Below are 19,267 nucleotides of genomic sequence, written 5' to 3'. Positions count from 1 at the left end.
ACGGGGATGTATAGTGGGGTGCAGCCGGATGACGGGGATGTATAGTGGGGTGCAGCCGGATGACGGGGATGTATAGTGGGGTGCAGCCGGATGACGGGGATGTATAGTGGGGTGCAGCCGGATGACTGGATCTATAGTGGGGTGCAGCCGGATGACGGGGATGTATAGTGGGGTGCAGCCGGATGACGGGGATGTATAGTGGGGTGCAGCCGGATGACGGGGATGTATAGTGGGGTGCAGCTGGATGATGGGGATCTATAGTGGGGTGCAGCCGGATGACTGGATCTATAGTGGGGTGCAGCCGGATGACTGGATCTATAGTGGGGTGCAGCCGGATGACGGGGATGTATAGTGGGGTGCAGCCGGATGACGGGGATGTATAGTGGGGTGCAGCCGGATGACTGGATCTATAGTGGGGTGCAGCCGGATGACGGGGATGTATAGTGGGGTGCAGCCGGATGACGGGGATGTATAGTGGGGTGCAGCCGGATGACTGGATCTATAGTGGGGTGCAGCCGGATGACTGGATCTATAGTGGGGTGCAGCCGGATGACTGGATCTATAGTGGGGTGCCGCCGGATGACGGGGATGTATAGTGGGGTGCCGCCGGATGACGGGGATGTATAGTGGGGTGCAGCCGGATGACGGGGATGTATAGTGGGGTGCAGCCGGATGACGGGGATGTATAGTGGGGTGCAGCCGGATGACGGGGATGTATAGTGGGGTGCAGCCGGATGACGGGGATGTATAGTGGGGTGCAGCCGGATGACGGGGATGTATAGTGGGGTGCAGCCGGATGACGGGGATGTATAGTGGGGTGCAGCCGGATGACGGGGATGTATAGTGGGGTGCAGCCGGATGACGGGGATGTATAGTGGGGTGCAGCCGGATGACGGGGATGTATAGTGGGGTGCAGCCGGATGACGGGGATGTATAGTGGGGTGCAGCCGGATGACGGGGATGTATAGTGGGGTGCAGCCGGATGACGGGGATGTATAGTGGGGTGCCGCCGGATGACGGGGATGTATAGTGGGGTGCAGCCGGATGACGGGCACCAGTAAGCGGCAGTGCCTTGCCGGTCGCTCGCCCCGGCCCCGGTAACCTTGCTGAAGGACGCAGCAGTGTGTTTTGACGTATGCTAATAGCACCAGGGCTGGACGGGAGGGAGGAGGCGCCTGCAGATAACAGGAACCAGAATCCGCTGTGAGTGCAGCCTCAGAGCGCAGAGTTCCGGTACTGGAGCGCAGAGACGTGGCGGAATAGCAGTGTAATGTGGCTGCTCTGCCCCGGGGAGGGCGCACGGCTGCGGGGCACTGGCACACCGGCTGACGTGCAGCACATTGCAGTGGTTTAGTGCCAGGGAGGCTGCCAGGTGACACAGTCCTAACCCACATCTGCTTTTCTCTCTCCTGTTTCAGCTGTGCAAGCCATGCAGGATGATTTACTAATGGACAAAAGCCAATCTCAGCAGAGACAGCAGTCAGCCCCAACATCCCAGGCTCAGCAGCAAGACCCCAACACTTCAGAAGCCCCCTGTGCCGCAGAGCCCCCCAGTCCTGAGAACAACAACAGCAGCACCCCAACTCTGAAGGAGAAGATACAGATGGAGTCCCCCATCTTGCCTGGTCTGAGCTTCCCCCAGCCTGGTCAGCAGGAGCCCCCCACTGGCCCTTCCCTGTCCCCATCCTTTGGAAGCACCTGGTCCACTGGAGGTACTAGCAATGCTGTGGATGACAGCTTTTTCCAAGGAATTACCCCTGTCAATGGGACCATGCTATTCCAGAACTTCCCACACCACCACGTCAACCCTGTATTTGGGGGCACCTTCTCCCCTCAGCTGGGGCTAGCTCATCAGACTCATCAGCAACAGCAGAGAAGATCCCCCGTGAGCCCCAATAACCATCCCCCCTATAACCAGAGAAACGCTTACAGCCACCAGGCTATCTTGACCAACAAGCCCTCCACATCCTCCTCATCACCGTCCCCTTCCAGCTGGAATAACCAGCAGAATGCAGCGTGGAATAACCCCTCCAATCCCTGGGGAGGTCTACAGCCTGGCAGAGACCCCCGCAGGGCAGTGGGGGTAGGAGTAGGTGTGGGGGTTGGGGTGCCCTCACCACTCAATCCAATTTCCCCAATGAAAAAACCCTTTTCCAGTAATGTGATTGCACCCCCCAAATTCCCTCGAGCTTCGCCTCTAGGTCCCAAATCCTGGGTGGAGGACAACGCTTTCAGGACGGACAATGGCAATAACCTTTTGCCCTTGCAGGTACCCAATAATAATGTCTCATATTTTTTTTAATTCTATGTATGTGTAAAGTTTTGCCATCCTATTCTAGAAAGTACTATAAATCCTTTGCCAGAAATGACAGTGGTTAAACATTCTGCATGGCATGGTCATGGTCAGTGTAACTAATAATGGCGACTTCACATATGGTACTGAGTCTCGTGTATAGGTGAATAGTTCACGTCCGTCACATTATACAATAGCGCAAATGTGCATCAACCTGCACATTTACACTTCTGCCTTTTTATATCATTATCTGTCTGTGAATATTTTCTCATTTATCCACCTGAGTCCCCATATTTCTTTTATATCTGTTTTTTATTTTTTTGCTTATATGTAGTAAGACGAAAGGTGAGTTCCTACATTTGGAGATGAGCGAACTTACAGTAAATTCGATTCGTCACGAACTTCTCGGCTCGGCAGTTGATGACTTTATCCTGCGTAAATTAGTTCAGCTTTCCGGTGGGCTGGAAAAAGGTGGATACAGTTCTAGGAAAGAGTCTCCTAGGACTGTATCCACCTTTTCCAGCCCACCGGCGCACCTGAAAGCTTAACTAATTTATGCAGGATAAGTCATCAACTGCCGAGCCGAGAAGTTCGTGACTAATCGAATTTACTGTAAGTTCGCTCATCTCTACCTACATTGTATAAGAAATTCTCGTGTTCGCTGGGTCTGTAGGAGCCATTCCTGCAGTCCTATGTCACTAGCGTTGCTTGCATCATGTCAGCCTTATTTCCAAGGAACACAAGGTGAGACATTGGACGTCGGGTAAAGAAAGGAAAATAATTGCAGTATAATATGAATTTGTTGTTGCTACATAATCTTAAGCACTTTTTCCTATTTGTTAATTTAACACACGATAAGCAACGTCTGAATAGTCTTTTTTTTCCTATGTCCTAAACAACTTGACAACGGCTGACATATATATATATATATATATATATATATATATATATATATATATATATATAAAAAATTGTATTTCTTCCAACACCAGGCTTTTGTAATGTTACAAAATTGTCCAACCCTTGTATAGCGGGAATGTTTGTGCAGCCTTGTAACAGCTGTTGGATAAAGGCAGTGCTGAAATGCCATTCATTATGCCACAGTCGTCTTGACATTTCTCTTAATCTGCTCACTTGGCATACGTGGCCTTTTATTTTTGTTTTTTTCCCCCATGCCCTTTATAGGTAAGACATAGCATATGTCTATACAGTGGTCCCTCAAGTTACAATATTAATTGGTTCCGGGACGACCATTGTATGTTGAGACTAGAGATGAGCGAACTTACAGTAAATTCGATTCGTCACGAACTTCTCGGCTCGGCAGTTGATGACTTATCCTGCCTAGATTAATTCAGCTTTTCTGGTGCTCCGGTGGACTGGAAAAGGTGGATACAGTCCTAGGAAAGAGTCTCCTAGGACTGTATTCACCTTTTCCAGCCCACGGGAGAACCTGAAAGCTGAACTAATTTACGCAGGAAAAGTCATCAACTGCTGAGCCGAGAAGTTTGTGACGAATCGAATGTACTGTAAGTTCGCTCATCTCTAGTTGAGACCATTGTATGTTGAGACCATAACTGTATGGAAACCTGGTAATTGGTTCTGAAGCCATCAAAATTAGGAATTAACCCAAAAATAGGAAAAAGTGAGGATTAAAGAAAAATAAGTAGATAACTAATACAGATAAAGCAAATTATTACATATAAAAGTAAGAAAGATCTGCTGGGGGCTGTAAATCACTGTCTTTGTCAGCGTTTCCCAACCAGGGTGTCTCCAGCTGTTGCAAAACTACAACTCCCAGCATGCCCGGACAGCCTTCGGCTGTCCGGGCATGCTGGGAGTTGTAGTTTTGCAACAGCTGGAGGCACCCTGGTTGGGAAATGCTGGTCTATGTAGAGGACAGGAGCTTCTTCAAGGTTTTGTACAGAATACACAATGGGGGATATTTATCAAAACCTGTGCAGAGGAAAAGTGGCCCAGTTGCCCATAGCAACCAATCAGATCGCTACTTTCATTTTAAAAAGGGCCTGTGCAAAATGAAAGAAGCGAGCTGATTGGTTGCTATGGGCAACTGGGCAACTTTGCCTCTGCACATGTTTTGATAAATCTCCCTCATATGCCCTAAAAATGTAACATTAAGCCGCCCTCATCTGGTGTCCAAAGGAGCAGCTAACCCTGGCCCAGGTAAAGAGTATTACAGGACATGTAATGCCTCCCTGTACTGTAGGGGGCGCTACCAGCCAGTCTGTGCATGCCCTTCAGTAATACAGGGGTTTTACCAGTAAAATACCCATTCTGATTGGTCAGTTCTTCCGGGTATTGACACATTTCACAGATCTGGACTGTCTGTAGGATTGTATGTTGAGTCAAGTTACAGTGGTCCAGAAAAGACCATTGTTTGTTGAAACTATTGTATGTTGAGGCCATTGTAAGTTGAGGGATCACTGTATTATGTACACTGTTGCTCCCATTTCTAGAGGTGTTTTGTGTATAATGGTGGCTGCTGATACGTGGGTCGCTGTTTGATATCAAAGTTAAGAAGGGATTTATAGTTAGGCATAGCGGTATGGTTAGAGCAACACGGCGAGTTATGCTGCCATACTGGTTGCACCACAGAATGTCGCCGCTTTACGCTGCAGGGATCGGGCTGCATTACCACAAATGCAAGTGAATCTTGTCCATTCACTTAAATTAGCTGTGATCAGCGATCTAAATCCGCGCGACCCAACATTGTTGCCTAAGTCGCCGTTTATCCGTAGCCTGAGGCCTAAGCGGCAAAACGTGTGTGTAATTATGTAAATTATTATTATTATTATTATATTTTTTTTTTTTTGCACAGTGTCCAAACCCTTTTTAGGGTACGTTCACACCACTGTTGTTTATGCTAATAAATAAGACGCTGGATCAGTGTCTAAATTCCAGACTTACTTAAAAAATCTAGTCAATAGTTTTGCTGAATTCCGAAGCCTAAATTCCGTCTAAGGCTGGGTTCCCACTACGTTTTCTCCCATACGGGAGCGCATACTGCAGGGGGGAGCTAAAACCTCGCGCTCCCGTATGCCTTTGTATGCATATTCACATGCCTTTGTATGCCCTGTATGTACCGTAATTAATTTCAATGAGCCGGCCGGAGTGAAACGTTCGGTCGGCTCATTTTTGTGCCTTATTCGCTTTTTCCCCTGACTGAAAACTGTGGTCAACCACGGTTTGAGGTCCGGTTGTAAAAGCGCACGTTTCACTCCGGCCGGCTCATTGAAAGGAATTGCATACGGGAGCGCAAGGTTTTAGCTCCCCCCTGCCGTATGCGCTCCCGTATGGGAGAAAACTTAGTGGGAACCCAGCCTAAAATCTGTGTGTTAAACGCAAGAAATTGGCAGCTTGGCAAGAAGAAATGTCAGTGGAAGGACAGCAATTCCACAGTGAACATAGCCTCAGGGTATATATATATATAATTATTATTATTTTTTTTTTTTTTTCTCCGTATCTGAAAATTTAGCATCTGTTTAAAAAATCGGCGTTGTGTGCTGGGAAATTGATTGGAGATGGTTTACAAGAGGGAAAAGGTGATTTTTGGTGTGAAATAAGGCACAGATTATGGGGGAGATTTATCAATACCAGTGCAGAGGAAAAGTTGCTGAGTTGCCCATAGCAACCAATCGGATCACTACTTTAATTTTGCCGAGGCCTTGTTAAAAATGAAAGAAGAAATATGGTTGGTTTCCATGGGCAACTGGGAAACTTTTGCTTTGCACAGGCTTTGATAAATCTCCCCCTTTGTGTCTAAATCGGCACAGATTTTTGCAGTGTAAATAGTAGGGCTGCAAATAACAATTATATTTATCAATTTGCTATCAATTCGTTTATTTTTATCACTAAATACCTGTCTCGGAGCCGTGGGCCGGTTCACCTGTTAGCTTCCTACGTTCAGGCACTAGGCGGAGCTTGGTGATGTCACCGCGAGCAGGCTTGGGGGGGGGGGGGGGGGGGGGGGGAAAGGGCAGCGGTGATGTCATGAATCTTGGCCTGGTGCCCGAACGGAATAATACCTATTGCAGGACAATGCTCACATTGACATCCATTTGGGTAGGTGGCCAAAATGAAATAGTGAGAACAGCTTGACTGGGATCTAACTCAATGTTTCTGGCCATGTGGCTAAAAGAAGTGATTGGGTTTTCTCTGGTCTGGGTTTTTGTTTTTTAAAGGGGTATTCCAGGAAGAATTAATTTTTCCATATCAACTGTCTCCAGAAAGTTAAACAGATTTGTAAATTACTTCTAGTAAAAAAAATCTTAATTATCAGCCGGTGAAGGTGAGTTGTTCTTTTCTGTCTGGCAACAGTGCTCTCTGCTGACATCTCTGCTTGTCTCAGGAACTGCACAGAGTAGAAGAGGTTTGCTATGGGGATTTGCTTCTACTCTGGACAGTTCCCGAGACACATGTCATCAGAGAGCACTTAGACAGAAAATAACAACTCAACTTTAGCAGCTCTTAAGTAATGAAAGGATACCTTTTAATTTTTTTTTATTTTTTTTTTATAGAACTAATTTACAAATCTGTTTAACTTTCTGGAGCCAGTTGAGATATATTGATATTTATGTGTTTTCCTGGATAACCCCTTTAGGCTAGAACTCCACTGAGGTTTTTGAGGCTTAAAAACGCCAGAAAATCTGCCACGGTTTTTCCCCTGCCTTTTTGCGCTTTTTGTGGCATTTTCACCTTTGTGTGAAAATTTGCCTTTTTTGGCCCCTTTGCCGTGTTTTAAAAAATTTTTTTTTTTTTTTTTGGGCACCCCCTAAAAAATAAAAGAAAAAAAAATGCAGTAGGGATGGAGAAAAATGTATTTAACGAAATTTAATAGACATATAGCTGCAAGTGTAACTTCTGACACCTGTTGTGATCTGTCTATTAATGCAGATACTACATCTCCCAACATTGAGCAGAGTGTGCTCCATGTTGGGAGTAGTAGTACTTGCAGTTAAAGGAGTAGTCCAGTGGTGATTCAGTGGTGAGCAACTTATCCCCTATCCTAAGGATAGGGGATAAGTTGCAGATCGCGGGGTGTCCGACCGCTGGGGCCCCCCGCGATCTCCTGTACGGAGCCCCGACAGCCTGCGGGAAGGGGGCGTGTCGACCTCCGCACGAGGCGGCGGCCGACACGCCCCCTCAATACAACTCTATGGCAGAGCCGAAGCGCTGCCTTCGGCAATCTCCGGCTCTGCCATAGAGATGTATTGAGGGGGCGTGTCGGCCGCCGCCTCGTGCGGGGGTCGACACCCGCTATCTCGGCGGAGAGCCGGGGCCCCGTACAGAGAGATCGCAGGGGGCCCCAGCGGTCGGACCCCCCGCGATCTCAAACTTATCCCCTATCCTTAGGATAGGGGATACGTTTTTCACCACTGGACTACCCCTTTAAGGACAGATCACAGCTGATATCAATCCTGACACCCGCTGTGATCCTCCTGTATAATGTATTGATGCGGCCGGCGCTCTTCTATGGTCCCCTGCACTGACGTGTATATATACACATATTCATATTTCCCACAGAGAGCTGTGATTGGCTGGAACAATCTGCGGGAAATATGAATAGGTGTATATATATACACGAGGGGAGGTGAGTAGAAAACTAAAAGGGGGGTCTGGATGATGACAAAAGCCGCAGTGGTCTTCAACCTGCGGACCTCCAGATATTTCAAAACTACAACTCCCAGCATGCCCGGACAGCCGATGGCTGTCTGGGCATGCTGGGAGTTGTAGTTTTGCAACATCTGGAGGTCCGCAGGTTGAAGACCACTGAGAAGGGATTGACAGGCGGAGAGTTCACTCGAGTATAAGCCGAGGGGGGGTGTTTTCAGCACGAAAAATTGTGCTGAAAAACTCGAGTATATACGGTAAGTCACATTCACACAGAGTATTTGGGGTCAAAAGCTACTGAGGATTTATCTGTAACATAAGCCATTGTTTTTTTTTTTTTTTTTTCAAATAATAAAAAACTTTGATGTGTGAACATAGCCTTAGATTGCTATTAGGCTGGGTTCACACCACATTTTTGCACAATACAGTTCCCATATCAGGTTTTTGATTTAAAAAAAAACAAAAAAAAATAAAAAACTGATTCCTCATAACCTGACTAAACTGTATCAAAACGTGCGTACAAATTTTAATCCGTATACGGTTTGGAAAATGATGTCCGGTTGCATCCATTTTTTAAGAAAAAAAAAAAGGATGTGTTTTTTTAACTTTATACTCCATTATGAATAAAGTTTCACTTGTTTGATTGAAATTCCAAGAAAAAAAAATTGACTCCCATGTTTAAAAAAAATAAAATAAAAAAAAAAGTATACGTTTTCAATACTATTTTTCACCAGAACCGAAAACCATGGTAGGCTACCGTTTTTGGGGAAAAAACTGTCAAAACCGTACAGGATGCAAAACGGACACAACCGGATGCATGGTTTGGCTTTCGGTTTTCAATGGAGAGCCAATACATACGGTTTTCAATACGGTTCCTTACGGTTTTCAACTTGAAAAAGTATACAGGAACTGTAGTGCAAAAAACGTGGTGTGAACCCGGCCTTCAGCTGTTTTTGCACATGATTTTTCCACTATTTAGGATCCGATTTTGGCTTTGGCATAAGATGTGCTTGTGGTAGCTTCTCATTTACAGTGCCGGCAGCCTGCATCTCATTCATTTACAGTGCCGGCAGCCTGCATCTCATTCATTTCCAGCGCCGCAGCCTGCATCTCATTCATTTACAGTGCCGGCAGCCTGCATCTCATTCATTTCCAGCGCCGCAGCCTGCATCTCATTCATTTACAGTGCCGGCAGCCTGCATCTCATTCATTTACAGTGCCGGCAGCCCGCATCTCATTCATTTACAGTGCCGGCAGCCCGCATCTCATTCATTTACAGTGCCGGCAGCCTGCATCTCATTCATTTACAGTGCCGGCAGCCTGCATCTCATTCATTTAATGCGCCGTGGCCTGGAGGAGAGAGGGGGGGGGGGAATACCGTTAAATAACGTGGAACCGCCATAACTTGCAAAAATACCGTGATATGCATTTTTGGTCATACCGCCCAGCCCTAATACCTTCTCCTCCGTCTGTGGTTTGCCTTTTATTTCCACTGTGTATCTATGATTATTACTTGTGCATTTGGGCAACTATTTATTTATTATGCACTCTTTGTGATTTCTCCTATATCTTGTTTTGGAACCTTGGTAAATGATTGTGTTATCATCTACAGGGCAGGGTAGGGGTGAAGGGGTTCACGGCCCCTCCCCCAGTTGTTGTGTTTGGCTCGCTATTGAGCTTTTAAATTGTTTTGAAATTTTACTCGTCCCTTTTTCTGTAACTGCATGTGATTTGCGTAATAAAGATGTTTATGTATTTTTTTTCTACTATATGATTTGGGTGTGCACTTTATACAGTATACCTTTTCTCTTTGCTACATATTGTGGAAATATTCTCCTCCAGAAACCATGCTTCTAGAGGAGGACCTCTCTATTGTAGAGTACTGTCCTTAGTGTAGGACAGTGGTGTCCAAACTGTGGACCTCCTGATGTTGCAAAACGACAACTCCCAGCATGCCCGGACAGCCAACGGCTGTCCGGGCATGCTGGGAGTTGTCGTTTTGCAACATCAGGAGGTCCACAGTTTTGGACATCACTGGTATAGGAAAAGAGACCTAACTGACTAGGGGGGTGGGAGGTAATGTAATTTTGGATCAGCCCAACCCTATATAAGTAGTAGTTAGCTACACAGGGGCCATTTCTTTCCTAGCAGCCTCCCAGTATGACTGGGAGAGCATGGTAAGTGAGCTATTACACCTTGTTCACACTGGTGTGGTGCTGTGCGGCGTCTGTTGCTGCCGTAGCACTGTGTCTGCGGGCGGGTGCGGCCCATAGACTGGTTTGAGCGGCATTGGGGCCGCTCTGCCAGTGGGTCGTGCCCCCTGTGGGCACCGGTGTGGTCGCCGCCCGGTGCTACGCCATTTTATGCTAGGGACGTTAGGGACCCACTCTAAATAGGTGGCCTTGACGTGGCGAGTGGGCTTGTACTTTTTGATCAAAACGTATACTAACAACCTGTTAGTTTTTGAGAAGCAATTAGATCATTATAGAAGATTGTAGATGTGCGACTGTCTGTTTTTTCGACCTGAATTCAAATTTTGGATCTGTCATGAAATTGTTGCCGCAAAACTGCGATAATGGTGCATCAGCAGGATTTGTGTTTACAGTAAATCTCCCAGCAACATTGTAGCCTGAGACTATGGCAGTAAGGATAAGCATTGGTTGGCAGTCCTATGCAAGTCTTAGGGACTTCCATCAAATTCACATCTTGATTGCTGTAATCTTGGGCTATGAAGTTGCAGGAAGTTTTTACCAGAGATCCTTCCACCGCACCTCCGTAATATATAAAGGCTTGTTTACAGTTCATTATGAAGATGGGAAAAGGCTGAATTTTTATAATATTAGCTCAGCATACATGCTTTAAAGGGGTACTCCGGTGGAAAACTATATATTTTTTTTTTTTTTGTATGATTATTATAAATTTTTTTATTTTTATTTTTTTATTTTAATTGTATGATTATTATTAATTTTTTAATTTTTTTAATCAACTGGTGCCAGAAAGGTAAAAAGATTTGTAAATGACTTATATTAAAAAATCTTAATCCTTCCAGTACTTATTAGCTGCTTAATACTACAGAGGAAATTATTTTCCTTTTGGAGCACAGTGCTCTCTGCTGACATCTCTGTCCATTTTAGCAACTGTCCAGAGCAGCATATGTTTGCTATGGGGATTTTCTCCTACTCTGGACAGTTCTTAAAATGGACAGAGGTGTCAGAGAGCACTGTGCTCGTGATGTCAGCAGAGAGCTCTGTGTTACAAAAAGAAAAGGATTTCCTCTGTAGTATTCAGCAGCTAATAAGTACTGGAAGGATTAAGATTTTTTTTAATAGAAGTAATTTACAAATCTGGCACCAGTTTAATTTAAAACGTTTTCCACCGGAGTACCCCTTTTAAAGGCCTCCATACACATTAGTGAAAACTGATCTAAACCCCCTTTTTCGGCAGAAGCCTAAGGTCCTAATGTGTATGCGGACCTCCTGACTCTCCTAGACATGATGTCTGGCATGTTGCATTTCAACTGCTGAACTTCGACTCAAAGGGAGATAAGCCGTGGCCAAAGCTGGCTGTCAGTAGCTTATCCCTCTTTGTCCATTTAGGACACATGAACGCTCGGCTGAGCCGAACATTCATCTGTATGGAGGGATCGGTTGAGATAACTTTTGGCTGGACAAACATTCGGCCAACAACCTTTTTGAAGGTGTATGGGTACCTGCTGTTTAGTTTATAAAGGATGGACACCACCTAAGCTCTTCAAAAAAAAAAAGAGGGGTACATTCATGCATACCTTACTTGTAGAGATGAGCGAACTTACAGTAAATTTGATTCGTCACAAACGTCTCGGCTCGGCAGTTGATGACTTTTCCTGCATAAATTAGTTCAGCTTTCAGGTGCTCCGATGGGCTGGAAAAGGTGGATACAGTCCTAGGAGACTCTTTCCTAGGAATTTATCCACCTTTTCCAGCCCACGGGAACACCTGAAAGCTGAACTCATTTATGCAGGAAAAGTCATCAACTGCCGAGCCGAGAAGTTTGTGACGAATCAAATTTACTGTAAGTTCGCTCATCTCTACTTACTTGCTGCGGATTGCATGTAATCTGCAAGCACACTTGTACTTGAAATTTACACTCGTATACTGCCTAAAGCAGTGGTCTTCAACCTGCGGACCGCCAGATGTTGCAAAACTACAACTCCCAGCATGCCCGGACAGCCAACGGCTGTCCGGGCATGCTGGGAGTTGTAGTTTTGCAACATCTGGAGGTTCGCAGGTTGAAAACCACTGGCCTAAAGCATAGGCCTCACTGCGTTTAAAGGGGTTATCCATTACTAAAGTGTTTTTTTTTTTAATTTTTTTATTATTTTTTTAATCCCTACATTTGTCCGCAGGTTGGATGTGATTTTGCAGCTCTCATTTATTGAAGTGAATAGAGCCAAGTTGTAATACCACTCGCAACCTGCGGACAGGAGTGGTGCTGTTTTTTTGGAAGAAATTAGCTATTTTTTTTTCTGTAAATCTGCAGCAAGTAAAGTGTGTGTGTGAACATACCCTTAACAATATACTTAGCTTTTTTACTCTAATTGTAATGTTATTTGTTTATTCCCGGAGAACCCCTTTAATTCTCAGTGTATATTGTTGTGTAATACAGGATCACTGGGGGAATGCAGGATAATAATAGCTGTGCTGTGTAAGCAGTCTGCGGAGGGGTTTTCTGATAACCGGGGCACGGTGTCTTCATGTTTCTTGGAACTGTGGATATTTCCTCTTACAACAATGTATTTATGACTTGCAGCAATAAAAGTTCTTGTCTTATACGGAGGCTTCTTAAAATAGAGGTCCCCATAAAGATTCATAGCTGGGGCTGTGTACACCTCTTTGTGATTGTTATATCGTATTTTCTTCAACACTCAGAGAGTGTCAACATATACGTAAATTGGCCATAATAGTTACCGATCCCTGAATCCACACGGGGCAGCAATAAACACAACGTACAAAGAAAGAAGCGTCTTCAATACAAAGCTTGTTCCTCCATAATAGTACAACAAGCTTGATGAAGACCCCTGTGAGGGCTGAAACATTGTTCCTCCACATCCACACATTGTGCAAAGTCTTTTTGGAGGGGATAAGATTTCTTCTTGAGGAGATGACCATTACTGGTGTGTGGACCTTCAAAGGCCATTAGTACTCCGCTGGGCATCCACTACGTATTGCTTTTTATAGCAAACACTTGTTACTTTCAGTATATAGACTTGACTTTCTGTAAGGCTAGGTTCAGACTACGGAATTTCCGCCTGCAATTCAGCTTTGAAATTGCAGGCGGAAATTCTGCTTGCTAAAATGTATAGTGTAGTGAACGGGTTTCCGTTCACAAATTCCGAAGTGTGAATTTTGTGAACGGAAAATCCGCTTGGAAATTACCACCTGAAGAAAGGCGTTGCTCTTTCTTCAGGCGGAAATCCGCGCGGAACACGTTGCAGTCTATTGGAGACTGCAGTGTCCACGCGGTCCTAGCGCCGATTGATTCAGTCAGCGCTGGTCGCACTCGGAATCTCCAGAAATTTTCTGCCCAGGGATTCCGTAGTCTGAACCTAGGCTAAAAAATACAAAGTTCCATCATATTATTTGACATCTTTTTTTGAGACTAGCCCTCCTGAAGACTACAATGCCAACAATTGCCCTGCAGAACCAGTCATCTAAATGTGGACTGTTATTGAAGGCCAGCCCGTCGTGTTGCCAACAGGCCACTAGACTTGAATGGGCCGAACAGAAGTTAATTGTAAATACGTTTAAACCAGGGGTCCTCAAACTTTTTAAACGGGGGGCCAGTTCACGGTCCCTCAGGCCGTAGGAGGGCCGGACTATAGATAACAAAACATGAACAAATTCCTATGCACACTTATATATCTTATTAGTGGACTATCACTTTAAGTACGCAGCACAGTTCCCCCCACATTAGGTTGGCAGTATAGATCCCTTCACAATTGGTTGTAGTTCCCCCACATTAGGGTTGGCAGTACAGTTCCCCCAAATTAGGGTTGGCAGTACAGTTCCCCCACATTAGGGTTGGCAGTACAGTTCCCCCACATTAGGGTTGGCAGTACAGTTCCCCCCACATTAGGGTTGGCAGTACAGTTCCCCCCACATTAGGGTTGGCAGTACAGTTCCCCCACATTAGGTGCAGTATGTTCCCCCATAGACATACAGCCTCCAGCCATACAGTATATGGCTGGAGGCTGTATGCCTGTGTTCTTCCCCACTTCAGTGCTCCGACTACTGCTCCTCCGGTCCGGACATAGTAGTAAGTCCCGGGACCGAAGGAGCGGGGTGGTCGGAGCACCGAAGCTGACGTGCCGCTGGTAACACTTACCTAGCTGGCCAGCGCACGTCCTCATCGCTGCTCCGCTCCTCCGCGCTCCGTTGCTATGGGCGCACGCATGGCGTCAGTGACGTCCCTGCGTGCGCCACCTTCCCGGCTGCCCCTGCGTTTTTAAAGTAAACGCGGGGCCGCCGAGAGCGCATCCCTGTGTCCCGAAAACCTATTTCGGGACACAGGGATGTCCCAGGCAGCGGCGGGCCGGATAAATGTCCTCAGCGGGCCGCATGTGGCCCGCGGGCCGTAGTTTGAGGACCCCTGGTTTAAACCATTTGCCGAGAATATGCAGTTTCTGTGCAGGATTCAATGTAATTGATGTAGTCGGTCAGACCATGTTTTTGAGCCCTGTACAGAAAGCTTATACATTCAGTAAACGGACCAAATGTAGTCACAATAGGGGAGCTTTATCAAAATCTGTGCAGAGGAAAAGTTAACCAGTTACCCATAGCAACCAATCAGATTGCCCTCTCTCTCTCTCTCTCTCTCTCTAGATAGATAGATAGATAGATAGATAGATAGATCTATATATCTATATATAATTTTTTCTTTATTTACCGGTGTATAAAGCATTTTTTTTTAAGCTAAAATCTGTAGCTTAAAATTCAGCTGCATCTTATACGTCGATGAAACTCTTTCTGGCCCTGCAGAAGCCGCTGCGGTTCAATGATTTAAAGCGGCCGCCTTAAATCATGTAACGGCTTCAGCTTCTACGGGGCCAGAGTCCCACCACTTCTGCCTGATTCTCTGCCCACCCCGGCTTTCATATTTACTGGTCCTGGGGTGCGCTTCTGCAGGCTTCGGTACCGGCAGCATTCTGCGCTGTCGCTGTGTGCTGACGAGTGATGTCCTCAACGCGATGTCACTCGTGATTGTGCAGCGCCCAGCAACAGCAAAGGACGCTGCAGGAGCGCGCCCCAGGACAGGTAAATATGAAAGCTGGGGATAGAGAGGGAATTGGGCAGCGGTGGTGGGACTCTGCCCCAGTAGAAGCCGCTGCAGTTACCGCAGCGCCTTTTGCGGGGCCAGAGTTTATTGGGATATACATGCAGCTACACGCACCCTCATTTTAACAAGGATTTTTGGGTAGTAAAAACTTTTTTTTTACCCAAATTTCCTTGGAAAAATCAGGGTGCATGTTATAGGTTGGTGCGTGGTATACCCCGATAAATACTGTATGTATGTCCCTTTTTGACATTTTGCTGACGGACAGCCTTACGTGGCCTAGCCGTGGTTACTTTGAGCAGTTCTTATTGCAGGTCTGTATGGTTCAGGGGATTGCTCTCGCAGTTATTGGGCTTTAGTGATCACGTTAGGTTGCAGTACTGTTGGTTATAGTAGCCTATGACACTTTTTTATAATCGCTCTTTGTATATGTAGTTTTATAACTCAGCTGATTTACTCTTATATTAGAGAAATTCTACTGAAGTGCTCTTTGTTATGCAAACTACCTCAAAAGCTACCCTTCAGCGTCACCTAACTAAATTATCCAGGCCTTTTGCGTAACTCCATACAGTCTGCCTATTTACATAAAGGATTCGGTTACAAGCGTATGCTGATCCTCCTTGACCCCTTTTGTCTCTATTTTCCATTTACAGCCAGAGAACACGTGTGTGAAGTCTGATCACATTTACCAGAAAATGAATGTTTCCCAGTCCGTCACCTCCTCACAGAGTGCGCAGCAGAATCTGCCATGTCCTGTGTGTCCACTACTTGTTTGCTATATATTTAGATTTCCTGTTTTCTTCGGCAGATACATAACACCATATTCAACACACAAAGATGGACAAAATATGAACTTTCCCTTTTATAACTATTCTTTAGAGCATCATTTGGACTTTCTAAGGCCTTGTCCACATGGTGGAATTTCAGAGCGGATTTAATTTTAATGCGATTGTGCTGTCCGGTGCACACGGTAGATGTTTCTGCTGTGAAAATCCCAATTACCGATTTCCTCTCTGAAATGCATTGCCGTCTATGGAGTCGACCCATTTTGGAGCTGTCCTAATGCTGCCAAATCAAATAAATGTGCGTGTTTTCCAGCTGACATTCCGTGTATTTCTGGCTGTGTGAACATGGTCTTATACATTTGTTAGTGTGCTTGCTGCAGGTGAATACGTTCAGGCTGCTACCTAGAAGCAAGTGTTGGTGCCAGTAAGTGACTCTGCGTGATCTCCATGTTCTTGTAAAGATCCATCATGTTGCACATTGTCACGATCACACCCTATCCGTCCAGCCAAGACATTAGAGAGAGTGTGATGGTGCAAGGGTTAAAGCCGCCAGACCTCTGGGTATCCACTACTAGTCCCAGCAAGTCACCAAATTAACCCCTAGATAAACGTGTTTCCACCAGAGCTGCCTTCAGAAAGGTGAGCTCATATATTTAGAGATCAAAGACCAGAGCTGATTAATTAAACATTTAATCGGATAAAAGGTATCACAGTGCTGACTATATAAAAATACAGAAACAAATGACATACAGTTACAAAAATAAGAGTTTAGCAAGGCAAGTTGAGAAAACAAAAGATGAAGTTCTTACAGCATGATGGTATAGCCGTCCTTTGTGAGAGTCCAGCTGTTCTTAGGATGGTCTTGTCAGCTTGTTGCACAGCATTGAACACCCTGAGTCTAGCATTCTTAAATATTATAGATCTGCCTTTTTGGAGGGAGACTCCATTCCCCCCTCCCCTCTGATCCCACCAGGGGGGCATCTCTGTTGCTTCAAAGGGCCTCAGACTTCAAAGGAGATATAAACAAACAGCCAGACCCCCAATAAAATGCAATACACAAAAGTATACACCGTCTGAATGACCTCTCACCCATGTCTTGGATAATCAATCACACACAGTTATAATTTATAATACACATATAGGATTTTAATAATCAGGCCTTGGGCCTGACACACATAGAAATGAGGTGCTTAAAGTACATATAGATACTGGATAATACACATTTTTTTTTCATATTGCACATCGGCTTGTCTCGCAGGATCTTTTATAACCGCATATTAGCAGCAGAAAATAGCAGCATATTTTATAGTTTCACCAGTCATGGCACGACTGGTGAAACTATAGAATATGCTGCTATTTTCTGCTGTTATAAAGTTCCTGCGATACAAGCCGATGTGCAATATGAAAAATGAAAATGAATTAAAGCCGGAAGAATTTTTCTAATGTAACTGTGAGTTATGTTTAGAATTTCACAACACCAAACCCCCGTCACCTAAGTGACAGGGTATAAAACCCCTATAAACTATCCCCCTCACTCATATAGATCTGTTAAACCATCACTTTTATTATTTCTCTAAAAGGTCCAAACCAAAAGTATTAAAATTCCCAGCACTGTCCCAATATTGACAATTACCGTAATCTCTCCTATGGAGTAGTATTCCAGTGTATATGTCTGCAGTATTATGGGGACCATGTGCTGATATTAAAAACCACAAACTCAAAGTCTCCCCTACATGTTTCGTGGTACCAACCACGTCTTCAGGGGTTGTGGCAACCTCTTCTGGTGGTATTCCTGTTACACCTATATGGGTTACCAGTTCTAGTCACTCGTTGTCCACAGTGCTCTCTGCTGACACCTTATTCCCGTATCAGGAACTGTCCAGAACAGGAGAAAATCCCCATAGCAAACCTATGCTGCTCGTGTCAGGAACTGTCCAGGACAGAGGTGTCAGCAGAGAGCACTGTGGACAACACAAAAAAAGAAATTCAAAAAGTAAAGAATTTCCTCTGTAGCATACAGCTGCTAAAAAGTACTAAAAGGATTAAGATTTTTTAATAGAAGTAATTTACAAATCTGTAACTTTCTGGCACCAGTTCATTTAAAAAAAAAAAAAAAAAAAAGTTTTCCTACAGAGTAAGATGGATGGAAGATTTCTGAATTTCTGCATTTCTGAATGGTTTATCCACAGTCTTTGGCACACATGAAGCTGTATGGCATTGTCATTAGTGTGGCGTTCATCCTATCCAGAAAACATGCTACCTTTTCAATGAATATTATCTGTTTGATCATACAGAAAATAATTGCATGAAACATATGGCGTGCTTCTTATAGATGTTATGTGATGTGTGCCTGTAAACACAGTGCGAGTAGATTTTCTGAATTCTGGGTCAGGTTAGTGGAGTCTTCCCCTTCTATACATGTGCTCACACCCCTCTGATGACTAACCTATTCATATAAAGGAATACCCGAGATGCCAGGGACATTACTTCCTTGGGAGGAGTGCTCTTTAAGTCATACTAGATTACTGTTGATTTATTTTTAATTTTTATTGAGTTCTTTATTTGGTTTTCAAGAATAAAGATGGACATAACAATATACTTCATATATACTCTGCAGCAATATCAACCTTCAATAATCCTTGTATCATCACTCTTGTCATCACATCATGTCTTTGTTCTGTTTTTTAAAGGGTAGCTCCCACAATCCTTTTTTTTTTTTTTTTTTCCCTGTCCCTGCATATTGCCAATCTATCCCTAACCCCCTCCCTGCTTTTAATTTTTATTTTTACTATATTAAAAATGCCTTTTGTCTGCCTGGCAGTGTGCTCACTATCAGGCAGACTTCCCCAGCTGGCACCACGTCACTGATGCCTGCTGGGGGAGACTTCCGCCCTTAGTTCATCTACACAGGGTGCCTCCAGCTGTTTCACCACTACAACTCCCAGCTTGCCCTGACATCTATTGGCTGTCAGGGCATGCTGAGAGTTGTAGTATTGAAACAGCTGGAGGCACCCTGTGTAGATAAACTATTAGCTACATGCGGCGCTGCGGCGCTAGCCCATTCCCTCCGTCTCCCTCCCCCCCGCGCCATACCCCGTTCCCTCCATCACAAACCCCCCTCCCGCATACCCCGTTCCCTCATTACACTTACTGCAGAGTCCGGCAGCGGGCGTGCAGGGACAGCGGCGGCGGCGATGTGCGGGAGGAGTGACCTCCCAGCCAGTGGCTGGGGAGCCAATGCGCTCGCTCC

General features: G+C 45.2%; 1 protein-coding gene across 4 annotated transcripts in view; it reads left to right on the top strand.

The window, feature by feature from the left end:
- CPEB3 (cytoplasmic polyadenylation element binding protein 3) overlaps window positions 1-19,267 on the top strand; it is a 154,207-nt gene that overhangs the window by 31,984 nt on the left and 102,956 nt on the right. For 3 of the 4 annotated variants that reach the window (XM_056529389.1, XM_056529387.1, XM_056529388.1), the window contains exon 2: window positions 1,419-2,269. The exons of the other annotated variant lie outside the window; for it this stretch is intronic. In XM_056529389.1, the coding sequence (XP_056385364.1) occupies window positions 1,430-2,269 (840 nt within the window). In that variant the 5' untranslated portion in view covers window positions 1,419-1,429. The remainder of the gene's footprint in view (window positions 1-1,418; window positions 2,270-19,267) is intronic. 4 annotated transcript variants of the gene reach the window in all.

Source organism: Hyla sarda, chromosome 7 (assembly GCF_029499605.1).
Source record: "Hyla sarda isolate aHylSar1 chromosome 7, aHylSar1.hap1, whole genome shotgun sequence".
NCBI classification, from domain to species: Eukaryota; Metazoa; Chordata; class Amphibia; order Anura; family Hylidae; genus Hyla; species Hyla sarda.
This window is presented reverse-complemented; position numbering and strand designations above follow the sequence as displayed.